Raw genomic sequence first — 18,608 nt, 5'->3', positions numbered from 1 at the left:
CATTTGTTGACCAAAAACTCCCCTCCTCTTCTTCTCTCCTCTTCATCCTGCTCTCATGTCTTCCTGCTGCAGTTGTTGTCTGATAGTTTGCTCCCCTTTCTCTTGGCCAGGGGCCAACAGAGTGTTGTGGGACATCAATATTAGCCAGGGCCTCCTGGTTAAAAGCATGCTCGAGGTACAAAGTTGAACTGCGTACGACTACCTCGCTGTAAGGTAGCTATCTGTAATGGGTCCTGTACAGGGAGTTCTTCTCCAGTGCCTTCCCCCGGCTGCCCACAGGCTACTATGAAGCATTGTGGGAAATAAGGCCAAGGCCCAAGGTTTATTCTCTCACTCTCTGCACAAGGATGTGAGTTGTTGTTTTCTTCTCTGACTCTTGCTGCGGTAGCTCCATAGTATCTATCCTAAAAGAAATCCACTATTGGCTTTTGAAGACTGAGCACAGTATCTGGGCCCAGTGGTTCCAGAACCGCTAACCGTGTCCCTCCTGCCAAGACTGACACATGCTCCGAGTGTACAGTGGGCTCAATAACCAGCAGTGCGGCGTATCGACCACATGGCAAATGTCACTGGTCCATTTACTGGGGTTCATTGTTAGAGACAGCTGTCTATCGGCCTATGGGAAATCCATGGAGCTTTATCCGGCTCAGACTTCTACAGGAGCCGTTTCACACTGCTGAGCCAGAAAATACCCACGTAAGACGAGACGGACGCTGGAGCCCCGGTTCCACGTTTCGGGAGTATTGATGGCATCACATCATGCAGACCCATTTTTTCTTTTGTGTGTTGTTTGTGGGTGTATAGCTTCCTGTTTATGTGGTACCCGGAGTTTTTATTTGTGTTTATTTGTGTTTGGGATTTATGATTATTTCAAAGGCACAATACATCAGTCCCAATTTAATTTACAGGGCTTTTAATATATAGAATAATGCAAGATGATAGCTAAACATAAGTTATTCATGTTCATTAATGCTGTAAAAAGTTGGAGTAAATGATTAGCCGTAGTTAAAATAGTATATTAGTAGTAGAAAATTATGTTATTTTTAATCATTGTCTCTTGACAAACTTCAACAGACGAAAGCAAATGTGTATTCGGAAAATTGTTCATATTGGCCCTTTAACACAAATATTATTGTAAGTCTTTTTATCAGACCAAATGCAACCTTTGTTTGGCACTGTACCTTCTAGTAAGCCCCATGTCTGCTCTTCATCTCCCCCTTGTTTCTGTAGGAAGCCCCTGCCAGCCCTTCGGTTCTAGAGCATCCCATGAAATCTCTCCTGGACAACCACGAGCGCCACATTTCCCAATCCGTGTATGAAAGCATCGAAGGCTTGGAGCCGCTGGCTAATACGATCGGACGCATTGGTGAGTGACATATCAGTGAGGTTCTTTCACCCTCCCTCTCTGCACCTTAGTGTCTCTTTCAACTTCTGACAGACTCGGCAAATTGGATTTTTCTTTTTTTTTTGCCAGTCACTCCCCATTCAAATTGATGGGAAGTGTGGTCGACCTGCTAACCTGCTCATTGGATATATTTTGCCCTTACATTGGTGCTGTCTGTAAACTGACATCCCCTGATACATTTTAGCATTCACCCCAGCCCCTCTGCTAGCTCCTTCCCTTAAACCCCCAACCAGCATCACCTTCAAAGCCTCATCCCCCCCCCCCTCATCGCTCTGCATCCCAAGGTGCGCTATTTCACTATTCAAACCTGTCAGGGATTAACGTCACCCCCGATGCTCCCGGCCTTCACTCCACTACTGACTGATTTCACTCGGGTCAATTTCCATTGCACCCAGCTGACATCAGCGGGCTAAGATCTCGCCTCTTCAGGTGTATTAGAATTGGCAATTCAATCCTCGGTTAGCCGCTGCTGTCATCTCAACATCGACGTTATCTTTTCGCACATGCACGCGTGCGTGGAGGTGATTGCATCAGTGTGGGAAGGGGTGTGTTTGTAGGGGGGTGATGCAGTGCACTAGTGGCCCCTTTTTTTTCAACACACACAGTAGGTTCTCATGCACTTGTTTTCTCGTCTTCCCTTCCTATCCCCTTATCTCCTATTTTCTTTCTCCTCCTTTTTTTTCTCCCAACTGTCTCCCAGGTTCCTCTTTCACCTGCCAGCCTGTCTAAGTTCTCCTCTCCTCGGATGGAGTGAATTTGTAATCCGTCGATGATCTACACTTTCTGCCCTTCTCCCATTCATTCTCCCGTTTCTCTCCGATCCCCTCCCCACCGTCTCCCCCAGAGCGGTGCCACTCTGCCACTGATCATAGAAGATCTGAGGCTGTGTCAGAGGCATCTGATGGTTAATTAAGCCTCCAGATCAATAGGGCTTGCCCCTGACACTCTCTCTCCCACTGTCTCCGTCTCCCCTTCTCTTTTTTCAGCCTTTCATCGCGTTTTTCTCCTCCATCCCAAATCAAATATGCTCCAATTGGTTTGGGTTTTCCTCTCAGTTTGGCTTATTCATTCCACTGGCTTTTTTAAAAAAAAAAAATTTTGACGCAGGCCTTTTTCCAGAACGGCGCTGTGATCATAAGCGGCAACTGTGGGCGCGCTGATGGAAAAGTTTCTTGCCATTGAAACTTCAAGGGCGCCCAGCACTCATTTCATCCTGCGGAGTGGGTGTCAAATGAGCCAAGTGGAAAAGTTTTAGGGGTGGGGGCGGAGTGGGTGCTAAAGCGGTGAGTTATCACAGCGGAAGCTCGGCGGAGTCTCAGATCTTTGACGTTGCTTGTCTCGCAGCAAGAAAGCGTCAGTTCTTTTTCTTCTCGGTCTCGAGGCTGTCTCCGAGTCGCGGCCTCATTAACCCGTGCCCACATTCTGTGACGGGTCTTCATCTTTCTGAATTGACACAATTATGTTATTTAAATTTCTGATGCAGTCAGAGTAGCAACACACACACAACACTGCCACACTGAGGTACAAATCGACACCTGAGAAGTAGAATCAGGAATTTGCTGCTACCAAGGGTCGGTCGAATGTTTTGCATTTTGCAATTACTGCATATCCAATCCTCCGAAAATGCAGAAGATGTATTTTGTCCCCCCCCAGAATGCATTAAAGCACGCTGGGTATACAAGAAGAAGGTCTCTGTCTTCTGCCGCCAAGCAAGTGGCAACGACCTTGCGTCTCAGTCACCACACGGAGCTAAGATCTAGTTAACTTTGATCAAATGTCCCAACATTTACTTTGAAAGGCAAATAGCATCAGCATTCATATTCATCAACATGTGAATTGTTTTTTTTTTTCATTTCTAAATGTAACCGAAATGTCAGTGTACTACACTTACCCACTTTAGTTTGAATTAAGGCAATACATAAGCAGACAAAATGTTCTGTGAAATGTACATTTCTGCAGGCTAGAAAGATAGTAGCTGCTCGCTCTCTCTATCTTCTCCTATATGTTATTTCAGACGGGCTCAGACATATTGCCTGGTGTGTGAGATGTGACAGTAATGGTTAGAGGACAGATGCTGGGATCAGTTGGGCAAGGTCAGGAAGCACACAGCCACCAGGGCTTGACTGACAGCACGATGCGGAGTGTATCTAGACCTGCTAAATTACTGAATCGAGAAAGCCAGACATGTGCTGTCTGGGATATATGGCAGGCCATAGATACAGCACAGCACAGCACGTACTGAAGTTGCGCGCACAGTGGCACACTCACGTACAACCTCTCCATCAGGTTAGGCTCAGTTTCCACTGATCCACTGAATTCTCTAACCAAATCAGTTCCTCTCCTCTGCTCCATTATGCTGCCTGTGCTGCTGTAAGTGGACCAAAGCACAGAGGCAAAAGGGATGGAATGGTTTTGCTGCTCAAGAATTAAGAACTGGCTTTGATCGTGAGTTATAGCAGATGGCAGCAAGTCAATACAGTGAAATTGTAAACTACTATTTCTGCCAAACTATCAATGTGATGCTACGCTGTCTATTTCCTGTTAAAAAAAAAACAGCCGCAATGTCCTATGGGACGCCTTATCTCACCTCACCCAGGTATCGATCAGACACTGGACCAGCTCTTCTGCTCCCAGCAGTCACAGGTAGCTTGCTGCCTTTCTTCTGAAGCAGTGAGAACAGGTATTGGATCTGTGGGGGCGTAGGTATAATTTAATCAATTATAGGGAGTTATGATTACCATGGCAACAGCAAAGAAAAGCACCAAATGACGCTGGAGGGAGACAGGTGCTATTAAGCTGGTGTAGTACCATCATATCACATTGATTGTAAGGGTTGCTTTCATCTTCCCGGTAGTGTGTTGTGGGCTGTCATTCAGAACAATCGGCTGTGTGTGTGTGTGTGTGTGTGTGTGTGTGTGTGTGGGTGCACACGTTCAGCTCATCAATAGTCAGAGGTAATCCCACTCCCCCTTTGCCTCAGTAAACCATGCGATTCTGTGATAGTGTCAGCTTTAGCTTCACACGTGCACACACCACGCTTCATGGCATGGTGGCCGGAAGCTGAATCCACAGCTAGCAGGTGGTGAACATACAGTGCGTTCTGCTTGACTCCCTGAAAGAAAATGAGTCCCTGACACTTTTTTTTATTTTCTTCTCTTGCTTTCTTTCCCCCACCTTTTTACCCTTGAGGTGAAAGGATCGGGAATCATCAGAGATGCTTTCTCTCTCGAAAGAAGCAAAACAGAAAGAAAGGAAAGGTGAATTAACCGAATGGAAATATGGGGCTGAGTGTAATCTCCTGCGTGGACACAGTGGGGCAGTGACAGCCGAGGTTTGACGCGAAGGTCGTTAGCATCACACCCGGCTTCGCCTTCCGTCCTGTCTAATCGGAAAAGGGCCACGGGGCGCGGGGTCCACACGCTGGGGTGAAAATTGAGGCCCTCGGACTAACGCTTTCTTTGGATGTGGCTGTTTAGCCGAGTGCCTGAGTCAGAACGCGCACCCAGCACAGGCACATTAGTAAGGGGGGGGGGGCGGGAGGCGAGGCCGGAGGTGGGAACCAGGCAAGTGGACCCACGCTGTTGTCACACAGGAAAGGAGGTGTTCACAGGATGTAATGTGTGCAGTGCAGGTGACGGTGCAAAAAATCCTGTGTTTGGGCGATTTTTCCATCATTATTTATTTTAGGTTAGTTTGTTTGTGTGACTTTGGTGAACTAACTAAAGTCACACAATAACAGTAACAAGCTAACCGATACGGGTAGACTGGTAACTCCCGCATTCTGCGAGGTTGATTTACTGTTTTTTTTCAGTGGAGTCTGCTGGCTTTGGGCGGGAGCATAGATCATGGCTTCAGGTCCCTGTCGGAAATATAGACTGTGTAGCAGTTTGACAGCAGGGTAAAGCAGTGAACATGGCATATACTTTTAGTGATATTTGATCTTTTTAAGTGGGCCTTTCTTTCAGGTGGCTAAAATAGGTTTTGCTGCTGCCCCCCGTCCACAGCAATACATTGCTTTGCTCCTGTGTATTAACTCCTGTCTGCTCCTCCAAACTGGGGGCGTGCCAACCATCATTTACTGCAGGTATTACGCTGACTATGGCTAAAGTACTTTCTACAACCCCACTTCACAACACCCAAACTATCCCCTTTAAGTGGGACCGTCCTCCCAGAACTTGAACCTGCTGTCCCCTCACCTCCAGTATTTCACAGTCTGCAGACTCAACCTTTCTGTATGATCAGCCATCGGTGCAGGAGATGAGCCAAAGTGACCTCCCTTAATTTGGTGTCCAGATTGCTTGAGAGCGCTATTAGCATGCCTCAGTGAGAAAATAACAGAGGTGTAACTGTGGTACCCTTGAACTTTCCCTCTCCTTGTGCTTACTGTTCCCATTTGCTGTGGTTATTTGACCAAAAAGAGGTGTATTTGCCATACACATTTTTAACACATTCCCTTAAAACAAGTTTGAAGTACCAGCAATGTAAAAAAATGCAAAATGCAGTCATTTAGAAAATATTGTTGAAAATGCAATTTTAATGCACAAGCTCACTGAATCGGCCTATTTTTCACAGCAGACATTTTGACTTGCCACAGTAGGGAAAGCACAGGTGTCACTTATAACATTAATGATGGCTCTGTTCTATTCAAATGTGACAGTGAGCCAGCATGCACAATACCAGGACCCTGACACTGAAGCAGCTCTATAGAATAGGTCCTTTTCACAACATCCATTTTGACATGCCATAGCATGTTGATTCAAATTAATTATGGTCTCATTCTCTTAAGTTTGTCACAGCCATTCCAGTGAGCCAGCATGCACAATACCATAATTTATGTTGTGAATTACTGTGTTTACCCCCACACTTCAAAATGGCTGCTGTGAAAAGGAGCTATTGAGCTATCATTACTTTAATTCAATCTTTGTTTCATCAAGACAGTTAAAGTGAGAGACACAGAAAAAGAAGTATGAAAAGGATACAAATTGGAGAACCCTTAAAATGTAACTGATACAAAACTCTATTAGCACCTTGGAAGTATAGTTTCGCAAGAACATGATTTCTATTTTTGGCTGCGTGGTCCACCTACACAGGTGCTTTGACCTGTCTCATTAGACCTCTTCCAAGGACTGTGTGGGTGTGTACAGACGGCGCTTGATTAGTATCTCTCCAACTCCCCCATTAGTTTTGTTGCACCTGCTAGGTTGAGAGAACTTTCTCCCTCATCCTCCTGATTGGTCCGTGACGTTTGGTGACCTCACGTATTTCCAGCATAGCTCCGCCCCAAACCTGAACATGAGTCAGAGTGAAAACAGCCGCGTGGGTGTGCAGGTCAGCAATGCCACATTTAGAGTCTAGTTAATGTGATTTTAAATTTCCTGCCTGAGTCTGAAAGAAACACATATCAGCTAGAACAAACGAGAGGAATGTGTCTGCTGTAAGGGATGATTAAAGAACAAAGCATCAGGTATTTGACTTCCATATTGCGCCTTGGACATACACTACATTTCTTCTCTGCTCAAGTGATTTTTCACTCATTGCATTACTGGAAGACTTGGTGATATTTGCTTTTAGCCTTGAGCGACAAAGGAATCAAACGTATCAAGTACACATTATATCTTTGTCTTAAGCATGGATGCATAGGGTGCATATCCCCGGCTTACACAGCCTTTGCTTGTGTGAAAGGTTTGAGGTGGTCAGTAATGATATTCCCTGAAATGGCATTTAAAGGCTAAATAACAGCCTTGGATGGGAGGGCGGCTCTTCCTTCTACACTGCTGATGGTTTGACCTCTGAAATAGGAAAACCTTTTAGCCTCCTCGTGGTAATATATGCCAGAGAAGTGGTTAGTTTGGTTTGACGCCATACTGAAGATCACCTATGCCAGTAGCGACAGCATCTTGGCTGCATTATCGACTACCATTCATTGTGTGGAAATATTTTTTTGCACCGAGCTGTCACCAAATCAGTTTACCAAGCATACAGTGCCAATTGTCACATCCTGTCAATATGTTGTCATAGGGACCATGACAACACCTGCCAACCCAGGACTCACTAAAAACTGCTTATGACTGGTTCCATGAGAATCACTGATTAACTCCACATGTCTCTGGGAGTCTCAGTGTTTGGTGTCCTTATTCTAATCCTACGCGTCTGATTCCTGAAGTTGCGTTTCTCTACGAGGAAGTATATAAGGCATCGAGCCAATCAACTGAATGTTCTGATCAATTGTATTGTCGAGGGGATGCCTTATGGTAGAACGCTGTAACGGTGCTTTCTCACCTGAACACTTTGGTTCATTAAAGACTTGCCCTCGACTTGACTTGTCACTCAAACCCTAGTGCGGATTGAATAATGGGAACGTGATTGCTTGAAAAGGATTTGATTTTCCACTTGGGTCCTGATGATGTAGCATGACAGTTACCTGCCAATCTGTATGATTTCTTGTTGACTCGTCTTGTTTTGTTTGTAAAAAGTCAGTGGATACACGAACTGGACCAGAACGTAAAGACAAATATGCTTTATTTGTTTTTCTTGGTCTGGACCAAACTACAGGTGTGAAAGTGTCCTCAGAAAATAGCAGAAATGTCTCCCGGTGAGGCCTTGGTTGCTACTAATGTGTGCTTAGGATGATTACCGGCTGCAATCCGAAAACCATGGCAGCCCGGATCAACTAATGTTCTCTCCTCCAGTCAGATCAATAAGCCAAAGTGTCACGGAAGGAGGGAGGAATAAAGAGAAAGAGAGTGTGTGATGGACAGAGATTGAGGAAATCGTGCAGGACAAAGAAGATGGAGTGGGGCCATTAGCCTGACCTCTCACCTCACAGTGCAATGTTTCAACGGGCAACGCTTGGTCAGAGGGCAGAGACGGAGGAGAGTGAAGCTCCAATCCGTGTGGATGGATGCAGCCAGGTGGCCTCTGGAGCCATCGAGCTCATCTGTCTCTGTCTTCACTCTCTGCCAGAGGGGGGACGAACATCTCTGCTTCCACATCATGGAGTAGCTTCCACCCGCTGAGCAAGGATGGCCAGAGGGCGGCGTATGCTTTTGTGTGCTAAATGCATATTTAGCATGTTTCATCCCAAAAAGATATGCAGTGGCTGGTCAGATGACTATTATGTGGCTGACTTCAAGCTCATTCCATTAAAGCATTAGCAGAAAAACATGTTTTCCCCCAATTTTTGTGTTTCAGTGATTTTTCTTTTTTTTTCTATGAACCATGTTACAATAACAAGACATTAAAATGAACAGCCACTGTCATCACACTGTGATCATGTTTGGCCTGCACATTACCGCCTCATGTTAAGCCCCACCCAACAACTCGTGCTTGTTTTTAGCAGGACGGATGGCGGCCGTAGTGTTGCTGGGTCGTGTGTGTCAGCGTGACTCATGAGCTATCTTTAATTACAGTATGACAAAGGCCACAGCAGCACACTCGTGTTGCCACAAGAACTCTTTCTCTCAGCTGCATGGATGGCAGGCATGAATCAGAAGCGCTTCAACAAACAGCGATAGAGCCAGCTTCTGTGAACCATTAACCATAATCAGAGGAATATATTTATCCCCATTTGACCTCACGTACACGTCTGTTAGATCTGTGTGCGTCTGCTGAATCATTTGTGACGGCATCGTGCTATTAATGTTGTTGTTTGAAATGTTGCATTCCTCTCTCAGACTGGGTGAAAGGCTCCAGTGTTTTAAGGATTGCAGAGGCTGAATAACAGCGTTTCGATTGTGGACGAGATAGCCGTTCTGTGATTTGGTGAAAACAATAATTACGTCCCCGGCTCTCCAAGGTTTTTAGATGCTTGTGGTTATTTCTGCTGCGGTGCCATTAGATAGGGGAACAAAGAAGCCTCAACAATAAGCTCAGATGACCTTCCCGGGGCAAAATCATGTAAACAAGGGAGACGCATAAAGGAAGACTACAAACGAGGCACGGAGAATGAATGCACTCATCATTTCACCAGCACTTGTTTGCATTCGGAATCATCTCTCTGTATTGAACAACCGTAACTTTCTCCCGCCTCAGTCACCAGCTAGCTCTAGCACACATGTACACCTGTCTGTCGATTTGGCTGGGGAGAGGAAGGGAGCAGACTGTGAGGAGCTGGTAAAAGGCAACGGTGTTAAAACAGTGAGTGAGCAGCACCTCAATGTGCCAAAACACCACTGGAGGCGCTGAACAGTCTTCTTCCTCTCCACTCTGCCTTTTGTAGCTCGTTATCTTTGTCAGTCGGGGAACCAAACAGCCAGTTGTTTTTCTTCTTCTACTACGTCTGTTCAAATCGGCTTTTGCTTCACTGAAGCATTGGTGGCGGGTGATTTCCCTTTATGCGTATTATGCTGACCGCTGCAGAAAAGCCAGGGCTGCAGTTTCTCTAATTATTTTCACCTTTCAAACCATCAACGTGGCCCCGACTATGCCTGTCCACCTAGCTGCTCCCTGTATTGAGCGCGCCGGTGTCCTTTGGAGGGAAGTGGAATGACTCTTAACAGCTCTTCATCTGCAGAGCTGGCCACCTGTGTCAAGAGGTCCTGGCTGGAAATATTTCATTAAGCTGGGAGAGGGGTCTCTAATTAAAACGGTGTCCTCTGTTGGCGAAAGTGGTGTGATGGCATGAGGGAGGTGAATGTGAGTTGTATTGTGCATACTGGGAATGCAAAGGTGTGTACTTGAAACCCACACCAAAGCTTTTATAGCGCTTCCTTTTAACTAAGCAGCTCTTCCTATTATATTACCACAATTCTTTCCACGCGGCTACTGTAGTGAAATTCTCAGTGTGGCTGATGCAACCGAGAGGTAACTCCACTCTTTGGCTCGGGGAAAGTAAAGAGCGGTGTAGGAATGGCCCCAATGGACACACATCCTATTATACAGAGGATAAGGCATACAAGACAATACAGTATATATCTATATATATACAGTATATATAATAGACAATAGTTGTTTGCTGCTATATTACTGCTCTGAATGTCATATACCCGCTCCCTCTAATGCACAAATGCCCTCATAATGATATGAACGAAAACCTGATGAAAGATAAACGATGAATATTGACACCCAGCTCTAATCGAACTCCTCACTACTTGGTCTGCCTGCTATGAAAGTGATCGGCCTACTTCCTGGAGTTCATCACTGTCATTGCTTCAGCCCCGCTGATTTACAGTATAGGTTGAATTCAATTACCCATGGTTTTCTGTCAAGCTGCCCAAGTGAGATATGGCCTTCATTTCACCTGTACAGTGTTGGCAGCCATCTTAACTGGTTTAGACGAGCAGTCTATAGACAAAGGGATGAGGCTTCCAAAAGAATCAATTAACACATGCTCAAGTACTGTACCGGGGCAGGCTTTGGGAAAGTTTTGAGGTCATGGTATAAAGCAACTTGTTTCATGGGAGGACAATAATATTCATCAGGCTTGTAGAGGCAATTAAAGTAAGGTAGCAGATTGGCTGTATCCACTATAGCTACATTTAACGCTTTGGTATGGAACATGTATTCACATAAGGTATAATAAATCTCTTTTATCACATAACACTCAGGACATTTATGAAAAAGAACCTAGAGTACACACAAGTTGTGCTTGATTTTCTGTTTGTTGTTTGACTAGAGAGTTTTTTTTAGGGGGGGAGACCTTTCTAAGCCCACCTTGTGTTTCTCCCTCGTACAGCTGTTTTGTTTTTGTATCGTTGCTTTTCTTGTAGATATATATATATCTTTTTTTTCTTCTTATCCCTGCAAATAACTGAACACCTCATTGCCCCGTTGATTGGTGCTCAGATTTACTTCCACAACATGCATTTATCATTCGTCGGGCCCCAGTGAAATGAAATGCCTCTCAGAGACACGTTGGGATCGTGCCAGGGTAAATATGGCTGTCTGCTGTTAGTGATTACACACGGTTGTTCCTAAGCTATTACATTTGCAAAACGGCTCTCCGATAATGGAAACAAAAGCAAAGACCAGAGGAAGTCCAGCATTTCTGTAAACCTGCGTCTAATAGCAAGCAGGTGTGTGTGTGGTTAGAGTCTGAACTCCGCGTCCATACACATTCATGCGCCGATCAATTTGCAGAGTGAATCCTCCGAATCTGTATTGTAATGCCGCTGCTCACGCCGTCGTACAACCCTTCTCATGCCCTTGGTCCTGAGCGCCAGCCGTGACAGCGCGTTCCCCCATCGACTTGGACTCCTGAGGAGCAGCAAAGGAGCGATTCAAAGAAGTCCTCAGCAGGGAGGGTCAGGCAGGACAGAATACAGATCAGGGGAGCTCCTCTCCTGCTCATATTTGTCCTTGGAGATGGATGGAAAGAGAATGGATAAAGCTATTCAGCTCTTCAACTTTTTCAGCGACATTTAGAGTCTGGATTCTGGAGCATTTTATATATCACAATATATAATTAAGTGTCTTCTCCTGTGGGTCTTGATGGCTACTTTGTCCTATCATTTGGATCTGCGGTGTACATTTGTGTCCATGTTCACGAGCGTTATGTTTCTTCAGTATCTGATATCATCTTGTCATACAGCATCGTTGTTTGCACGCAGCATTGCAAAGCTGAACCTCATGAGCACCATTATTTACCCTTTTAGAGATATGTTGGTGTCCTTCAGGCAGGTCCCGATACCAAACTTTCATAATACAATTATCTCAGCTGAAGTTATCTCTGTATACAGTATTATCTGGGTAATTACTAAAGTCAGATAAAATGATGTTTGTACAAACATGTCTGTGGAGGAGTGTGTGTGTGTGCATACTTTTCCTCACCACACTCGCATATTTTCTCAGCCTGTTTTTGTCCCACTTGTTATCAGACACCAATAATAATCATAAAAAAACTGGAGTATTGATGCCATGTTGTGTTGTATAATTGTGAAGAAATAAATGTCCTCTCTTTCCCTCTCTCTCTCTCTCTCAGGTAACTACCAGCTCTCTCCGACGGTGAACATGCCTCAGGACGACGTAGTGATGATCGAAGACGATAGGCCGCCGCCGCTTCCTGCCCATCTCTCCGACCAATCGTCCTCCAGTTCCCATGATGACATGGGCTTTGTGGGAGAGGACCCGGTGCCCTGGATCCACGAGCTGCCCGGTCAGAATGAATGGTGAGCAGCGGGTTGTTTTTACTTTGCGGGGGAGTCCGGATGAATCATTTATAACTTGATGGACTTCAGACAGGCCGTGCGAGGAAGAAAGCGGGCTGTTGTTTATATTTTTCAGTTACAGGAGGTTTAGGTTAGCGCACTATGTGTGTGTGTTTGTATGCGAGGGTTCCTGCTGTTCATTAAAGGCCTGCCAACGAGTGGTGAGAGTAGTGTTTCCCGGACTGAACTAGAGAATCAGATCTCTTGATTAAAGTTTCTGCAGACGTTGGTGGAAGATAATACAAATATATGATTTTACAGGAATTTATATGAATGCATTTTCAGTTATTGCAAGTTATTGCCCACATTTATTACAAAGTGAGATTATTTGCTTTAATAAACCAGGAAATAACATTTAATGTCCTAACATTTTGCATCATGGCTGCATTTAGAATCCCCAAATGTCGGTAACTTTTGGGTAAATGTGCAGTGTAAGGTGAGTGTGTTTGTGTGTGTGTTAAATAATGGATGACCCAGCAGCAGTCAGAATGTGAGTCAAGAAACTCATACAGCACCTCCACCTCTCCAATCCCGACCCCCCCGCTCCCCCTCTTTCCTGTCGTGTGCCTACGTAAGCTTGCACTAACAAGCTCAACCAATGATATCATGACACCCGTCCACCAATCAAATCTGCGACTATTAGCACAGCCCTCCGTAGCTCCATGTTGCGCCACATTCTTTAGCCCGCCCTCTTTTTAGCAGTTCAAATGGAATGCGAAGTATTTGATTAAAATCCCTTTTGTGACTGTTCACCGCTCAAATATTCGGTTTCATAGAGGAATACTGACGCTAAAGACGCTCTCACTGCCGTTTCACTGGGACTTTAAAGGCAGCCTTTTAGAGCAGGAAGTTATAGCTGTTCATCCTTAAAAGTATATTCACTCACTCTGAAATTACTCATGGAGTGTACATGTACAGCGAATGTAAAGACAAGACATCCAATCATGTCCTCCAGCTCGTCTGATTGACAAAGCTAGGCCACTTATTGTAGGTTGTTATTTGCCTTTTGCTATTTATAGTGAACAATTTCTTTATTTTATGAATATTGTTATTCTTTCTTATGATTGGCTGGTCGTAGCATGCTGCAACAGAACCACAGACTAGATTTTTAGTCCACGAATAGAGATGCACGGTTTATTTATTTATTTTTTTAGTATTTTTCTTTCTCTCTCTCTCTCTCTCTCTCTCTCTCGCTCTCACTCTCTTACATTTATTATGAATGAGTAGATTTGCTCAGCATGCCTTTTGTTCATGTGATGTCGGAGGTTTGTCATAGTGGATTAGATCCACAGCATATGGCTGAACCACACTCGAACTTCCTCACACACACGTGCATGATGTGTGCGCGCAAGGCAGAAGTGTGCTATATACCACTGCCTAAGGTTATTCTGAATAATTCATGTCCTCAAAGTCACACACACACACACGCACGCACGCACGCACACATTCTTTTTCACTCAAATGCTAACAGCTGCTTAAGCGCACCAAGTGTGTATCCTCATTCAGAGTGATTCTTACTGTTTCTCATTTTCTTTTTCAAGTGCCCCCAACATCCCACTACGCATGCACGCACGCATGCACGCACGCACGCACGCACGCACACGCACACACACACAGCGTTAACAGGCATACTAAGCCAGCAGGGGATGTGGGTCAGCCCGACTCCAACGTATTGGAACTGTTACTTTTTTAATTAAGCTCTTGCAACAGTGCAGCCGGGGCCCGCTATTTATTGAATATGTATTGTGCGGAGCTGTGAAAGTCTCACCTCTGGCCTCCAGTATTATGCAGCGTTCCTTCCTCATGGGAGGCGCCTTGCCAAGGCCACAGCTATACACCTACAGTGCATACACAAAGCACAAAAGTGGCTACATGGCTTGTAAAATCATTGTAATTCAGGCTCTTTCTCTTCTTGTCCTTTTTTTTTTTTTCGCCCAATGGAATTTAACAAACTCCGATTTCCTCTCTCTCTCTTCTCTTTTATTTCCCTTTATTAATTCATTTCTTGTCTGCAGTACCAGCGCTCTATGTGACTTTGTTTAAACAGCCAATAGTGAGCCAGTTGGCTTGTAAAATTAATTTAATCCTGGCTTACTTTACTCTATTAATGTAGGGGTAATCAAAAGGTCATTTTAGCATCTGGTAGTGGTTATAATGAGGGAAATAACGAATAATGTAAACAAAAATCAATTAAAGAGCCCATTCTTTTACAATCTACGCACCTCTCTCTTGTAGATTTTTGTGGAATTACATTCTTATCTCTCCCCGAGTAATATTTTCCCTCCGCTCAGTCCTCTCCAGTGAATGATAGCCCGCATGTTAGTGTGCTAACGTGGAGGCCCCCCAAGATAAATGGTTGTTTTGGAGGCAGAAATCCCATCTCGCACAAGACGCATACATTGACCTACTTCCTTTCTTTTCTTTGTCTTGACATCCCTAGCCAATATCTAATGGATGTGTTCTGTGTATGCGTGCACACATGGTCCTGTTAGTTCATGTTTTTATTGGGTGAAGACATGCGGCTGTTTATCCTTCTCTTACAGGTAGGCTACTTGTCCGGCGCTGTCATGTTGTAATGAATTGTTGTTGGATCAGCTTTACAGGCCGCAAATGATCATAAAAGAGGCTATAAACATTACAACCCCGTGCTCTCCGTTAAAATGTTAATATACTAATATCCACGTTTTTATTAGTTGCTGCTGTATCACAGACTGTTTTATTAATTCTCCTTTTTTTATCAGCTGTTGAGCTTAGTGAAAGTGGCTTGAGGTGTTACAGTAAAAATGAAAATCCATCGCAATGGTTCAGCTACTTGTCAGCCAGATGTAGAAGACTGTGGTTGCATCGGTTAGGTCCAGGATGTGCGTAGGGTTAAAAGGTGTGTGAGATCCGGGGCGGTGATGGAAAGCAGCATGTGTCTTCCGTCAGGTTACACCGGATAAATAAAGGTTGTAAGTTATTGCTTTGCATATCTGCACGGAGTTCATTCGAGCGCCGGGTCCCGACCCGTCGCATTAACTCCCTTCCCGGTGTCTGCCTCCTCCTTCATTAGTTTGAATCCAAAGCCAAACAGGAAGGACCACGTCTGCATGATTTACAGTAAAACAGATAACATGCACTGGTTGATATCGTGGTTCTGTGCAGAATAATCTGGACAAATAAGAAGATGAAAGGTTTTTTCCTCTCGGGAACGGAATGTGGAACAGTGTCAGAATCACAATTTAGTGTGTAGTCATGGCAGCTCCTAATGCAATGGTTTGTCTGAGATGCAGGAGGAATGTTTCTAGTCTCCACCTGGTTTTCATCCCAGTCCATGTCTTTTCCTTCTGGCACGGTTAGCTGCACAAAATTAACTTCTTTTTTGTTTTTTTAACAATCAGTTGAAAATGAAGATCTCAGAAATTGTAGTTTAAAAACTCAGCGATCATATCATTGAGAACAGGCTGGTCTCATCCAGTGTTTGTAGCTTCACCAATGAGACATAATGTGCCGTACTTCATAGTTGTCCACATAATCATGAACAAGGAAGTGTAAAGAAGTGGATGGGTCCAACAATCAGCCAGCAGGCCGCTGTTCATTCCCCATGTGAAACGAGAAGTCAACGTTGATTTATTTGTCACATGAATTAGTCACTTTTTAGGTATTTTAATCCAAACAACTATTTTTTTCCTAAACTTAACTAATTACCCTAACCCAACTAACTATATCACGATCTATTCCTAAACGTAACTAAGTAGGTTTGTTGCCAAAACCTGTGAAGACGGAAGTTTATTTTGAAAAGGCCGTATGCATGTAATGAGTGTAAATTGACACGTGTTGCTGGCTTTCGTAGGAAAAAACCACGAAAAATGAGGAGTAACTTTTGGTAAGATATCACATGAACCGTTGGTTGAGGATACGTTGTTTTAAAGATGTTCAGTGACAAGGAGTTGTTTAATTGATCTTTCCTACTAGCTGCGTTAAGCCCACGCCTGGATGAATACTTCCCGTTAATACGAATTCCCCCTGGTGGTTTATCTAATCCTCACAGAGGTGATATCAACTTTGTCCTGCATGAAGCAAAAAAAAAGCTCTTTAAAGTATTTGCTTGGCTTCCTTGCAATGTAACATCTAAACACAAAGTTCCTTGCTCAGGAGAAGCTTTCAAGTGTGTCAACCCCTTCAACTATAAAGTGCTGAAGCAACTTTGTAGATGTGGCTCTTTGAGAAGTGAGAATGTGTCTCCTCCCTATAACAGAACCTCTCTGCCTCCTCGTACTATGGTATTCTACTTGTAAAGTCACAAGAAGTCCAACTGTACTCGTGAAGACGAGCGTGACAAGCCTGCCACTTTTATGACCTTTGTCATGAAAAAATGCAATACTTATTCCATTAAAATGCAACATTCGGCCACATTAGTACCTTTTCAAGGCAGTTTATTCGCCCTGTTTCCTGTAATTACAATTTATTATAACTTAATACAAGATTGTTAAGCTCATGTAATTACACATTGCTGTGTGAACGGAAGTTTACAGTTCCCCCACATAATTGCTATGCAGGGCAGAAGGTTTTAGCTGTGGTCTTGTACTTGTACTTGAATTAAAACGGTGTTAGAGCTTCATTGTGTTGAGAATGCGAGTCTCCAGAGGAGGCCGGCATGTGAACAGGAACATACGTCCGGTAGGGGCGCCGCCCTGCTTATGTGCTCACGCGTATTAATGTTTAGAACCAACTACTCACAGATGTTTTGCATTTTTTTTTTTTTACAGTTAAAACGTAATATTACAGCAGCATAAACTGTATGATCCATATAATAGAGGATGTTTAAACCAGAGACCAGGTCAGCTGCTGTCCACTTGGTCTATTCTGCAAAACTTACAGTAAAAGAGAAAAACAACAACTTAAATGTACGGTAAATATATATTGCCACTTATGTTCGTGGTCATGTTTCAGATGAATGTCAAACCCTGTCTGTCTCATCTGTCTGTCTTCAGAATCAGCAGCAGTCGGTACATGTATCCACAGAGATAGAGGACACAGTCATTCCATTTCAACAAAATAGCACTGGATCTACAGACCAAAGGCCGCCAGGCAGCGTACAATCGAGTGTAAAATCTGCTCAAGTGCACCTGTGGATGTTTAGAATAACATGCAGCCTCACACTCCCTTCTGGACACCGTGTCCCTTTATCCCATATTGCTTATTTTTTTACTTGGCCAATTTAAAGAGAATAAATCTGCCATTTTATGTCATTTTTGTGCCATTCATTTGCTGTGGCCAGTTATGCCGGGCAGCTTCTGCGGTGAAGACAAGCCATCGTGTAAGGATAGGTAGATTATTATTATAGTAAATTATTCAGAAAGGTAAACAAATATCCTCACTGTGTTGTTCTCGGGATAGCAGGGTGTGCAGCCTCCACGGCACCCACCCTTTGCGTGCTGATGAAGCCGTAAGCACACATGCTCTTTCAACTTCAGTAGCGCTCTGTATCTTCCTAAGTTGTGAACACACCGTTTTCTAACGTATGCGACGTGGAGGTGAGACTGCAGAAAAAAAGCCTGGGGTGTCTGCAGCACGCTCATCGGTCTGAAGTTTAGGAAGTGTTACCCAGCATCACTGAGAGCCAGGAACTAACTACTACCAGCTAGCCTGTGGCACACAGGCTGCTATTACCATACTGTTATCATAGCTGCCCTGCATACCACCTGGATCAAGTTTCACCACCTGCTGGAGGAAAGGATGCATACAGTTAATATCAGATCATAGCCCTTTGTGATAGGAGTAATACAGAGCATTATTTCATGTGTTTGTTGATTTGATTATATGACTATTATCTATTATCTTTTGGAAGCCCTTGGGTTTCAGTCTGCAGGTTTTAAGTTTACCAATGATTAAATTATGGTGCGAAAACTGAATACTAATTATGTTTAGATTTTTCGAAATTAAAAAGTCCAACTTGAAGCGCCTCGGTAGCCGAGTGTTTACAGAGCATGCCACATATTTCTCCAGGTTTGATTTTGTTGTTTGTTGCATGTCATACCCCCCCCTCCCCACCCCCCCCCACCCCCCCCCAATACGTC

At 44.2% G+C, this 18,608-nt stretch overlaps 1 protein-coding gene across 3 annotated transcripts in view; it reads left to right on the top strand.

Moving 5' to 3' along the window:
• LOC116397197 (partitioning defective 3 homolog) overlaps positions 1 to 18,608 on the top strand; it is a 314,996-nt gene that overhangs the window by 168,925 nt on the left and 127,463 nt on the right. For all 3 annotated transcript variants that reach the window (XR_004213660.1, XM_031872427.1, XM_031872426.1), the window contains exons 15-16: positions 1,231 to 1,366; positions 12,324 to 12,510. Coding sequence is in view for 2 of the 3 variants with exons in the window: in XM_031872427.1 (XP_031728287.1) it covers positions 1,231 to 1,366; positions 12,324 to 12,510 (323 nt within the window). In the remaining variant the exon portion in view is untranslated. The remainder of the gene's footprint in view (positions 1 to 1,230; positions 1,367 to 12,323; positions 12,511 to 18,608) is intronic.

The sequence above is a fragment of the Anarrhichthys ocellatus genome, unplaced genomic scaffold, assembly GCF_004355925.1.
Source record: "Anarrhichthys ocellatus isolate YVR2014 unplaced genomic scaffold, GSC_Weel_1.0 scaffold63, whole genome shotgun sequence".
Lineage (NCBI taxonomy): Eukaryota > Metazoa > Chordata > Actinopteri > Perciformes > Anarhichadidae > Anarrhichthys > Anarrhichthys ocellatus.
This window is presented reverse-complemented; position numbering and strand designations above follow the sequence as displayed.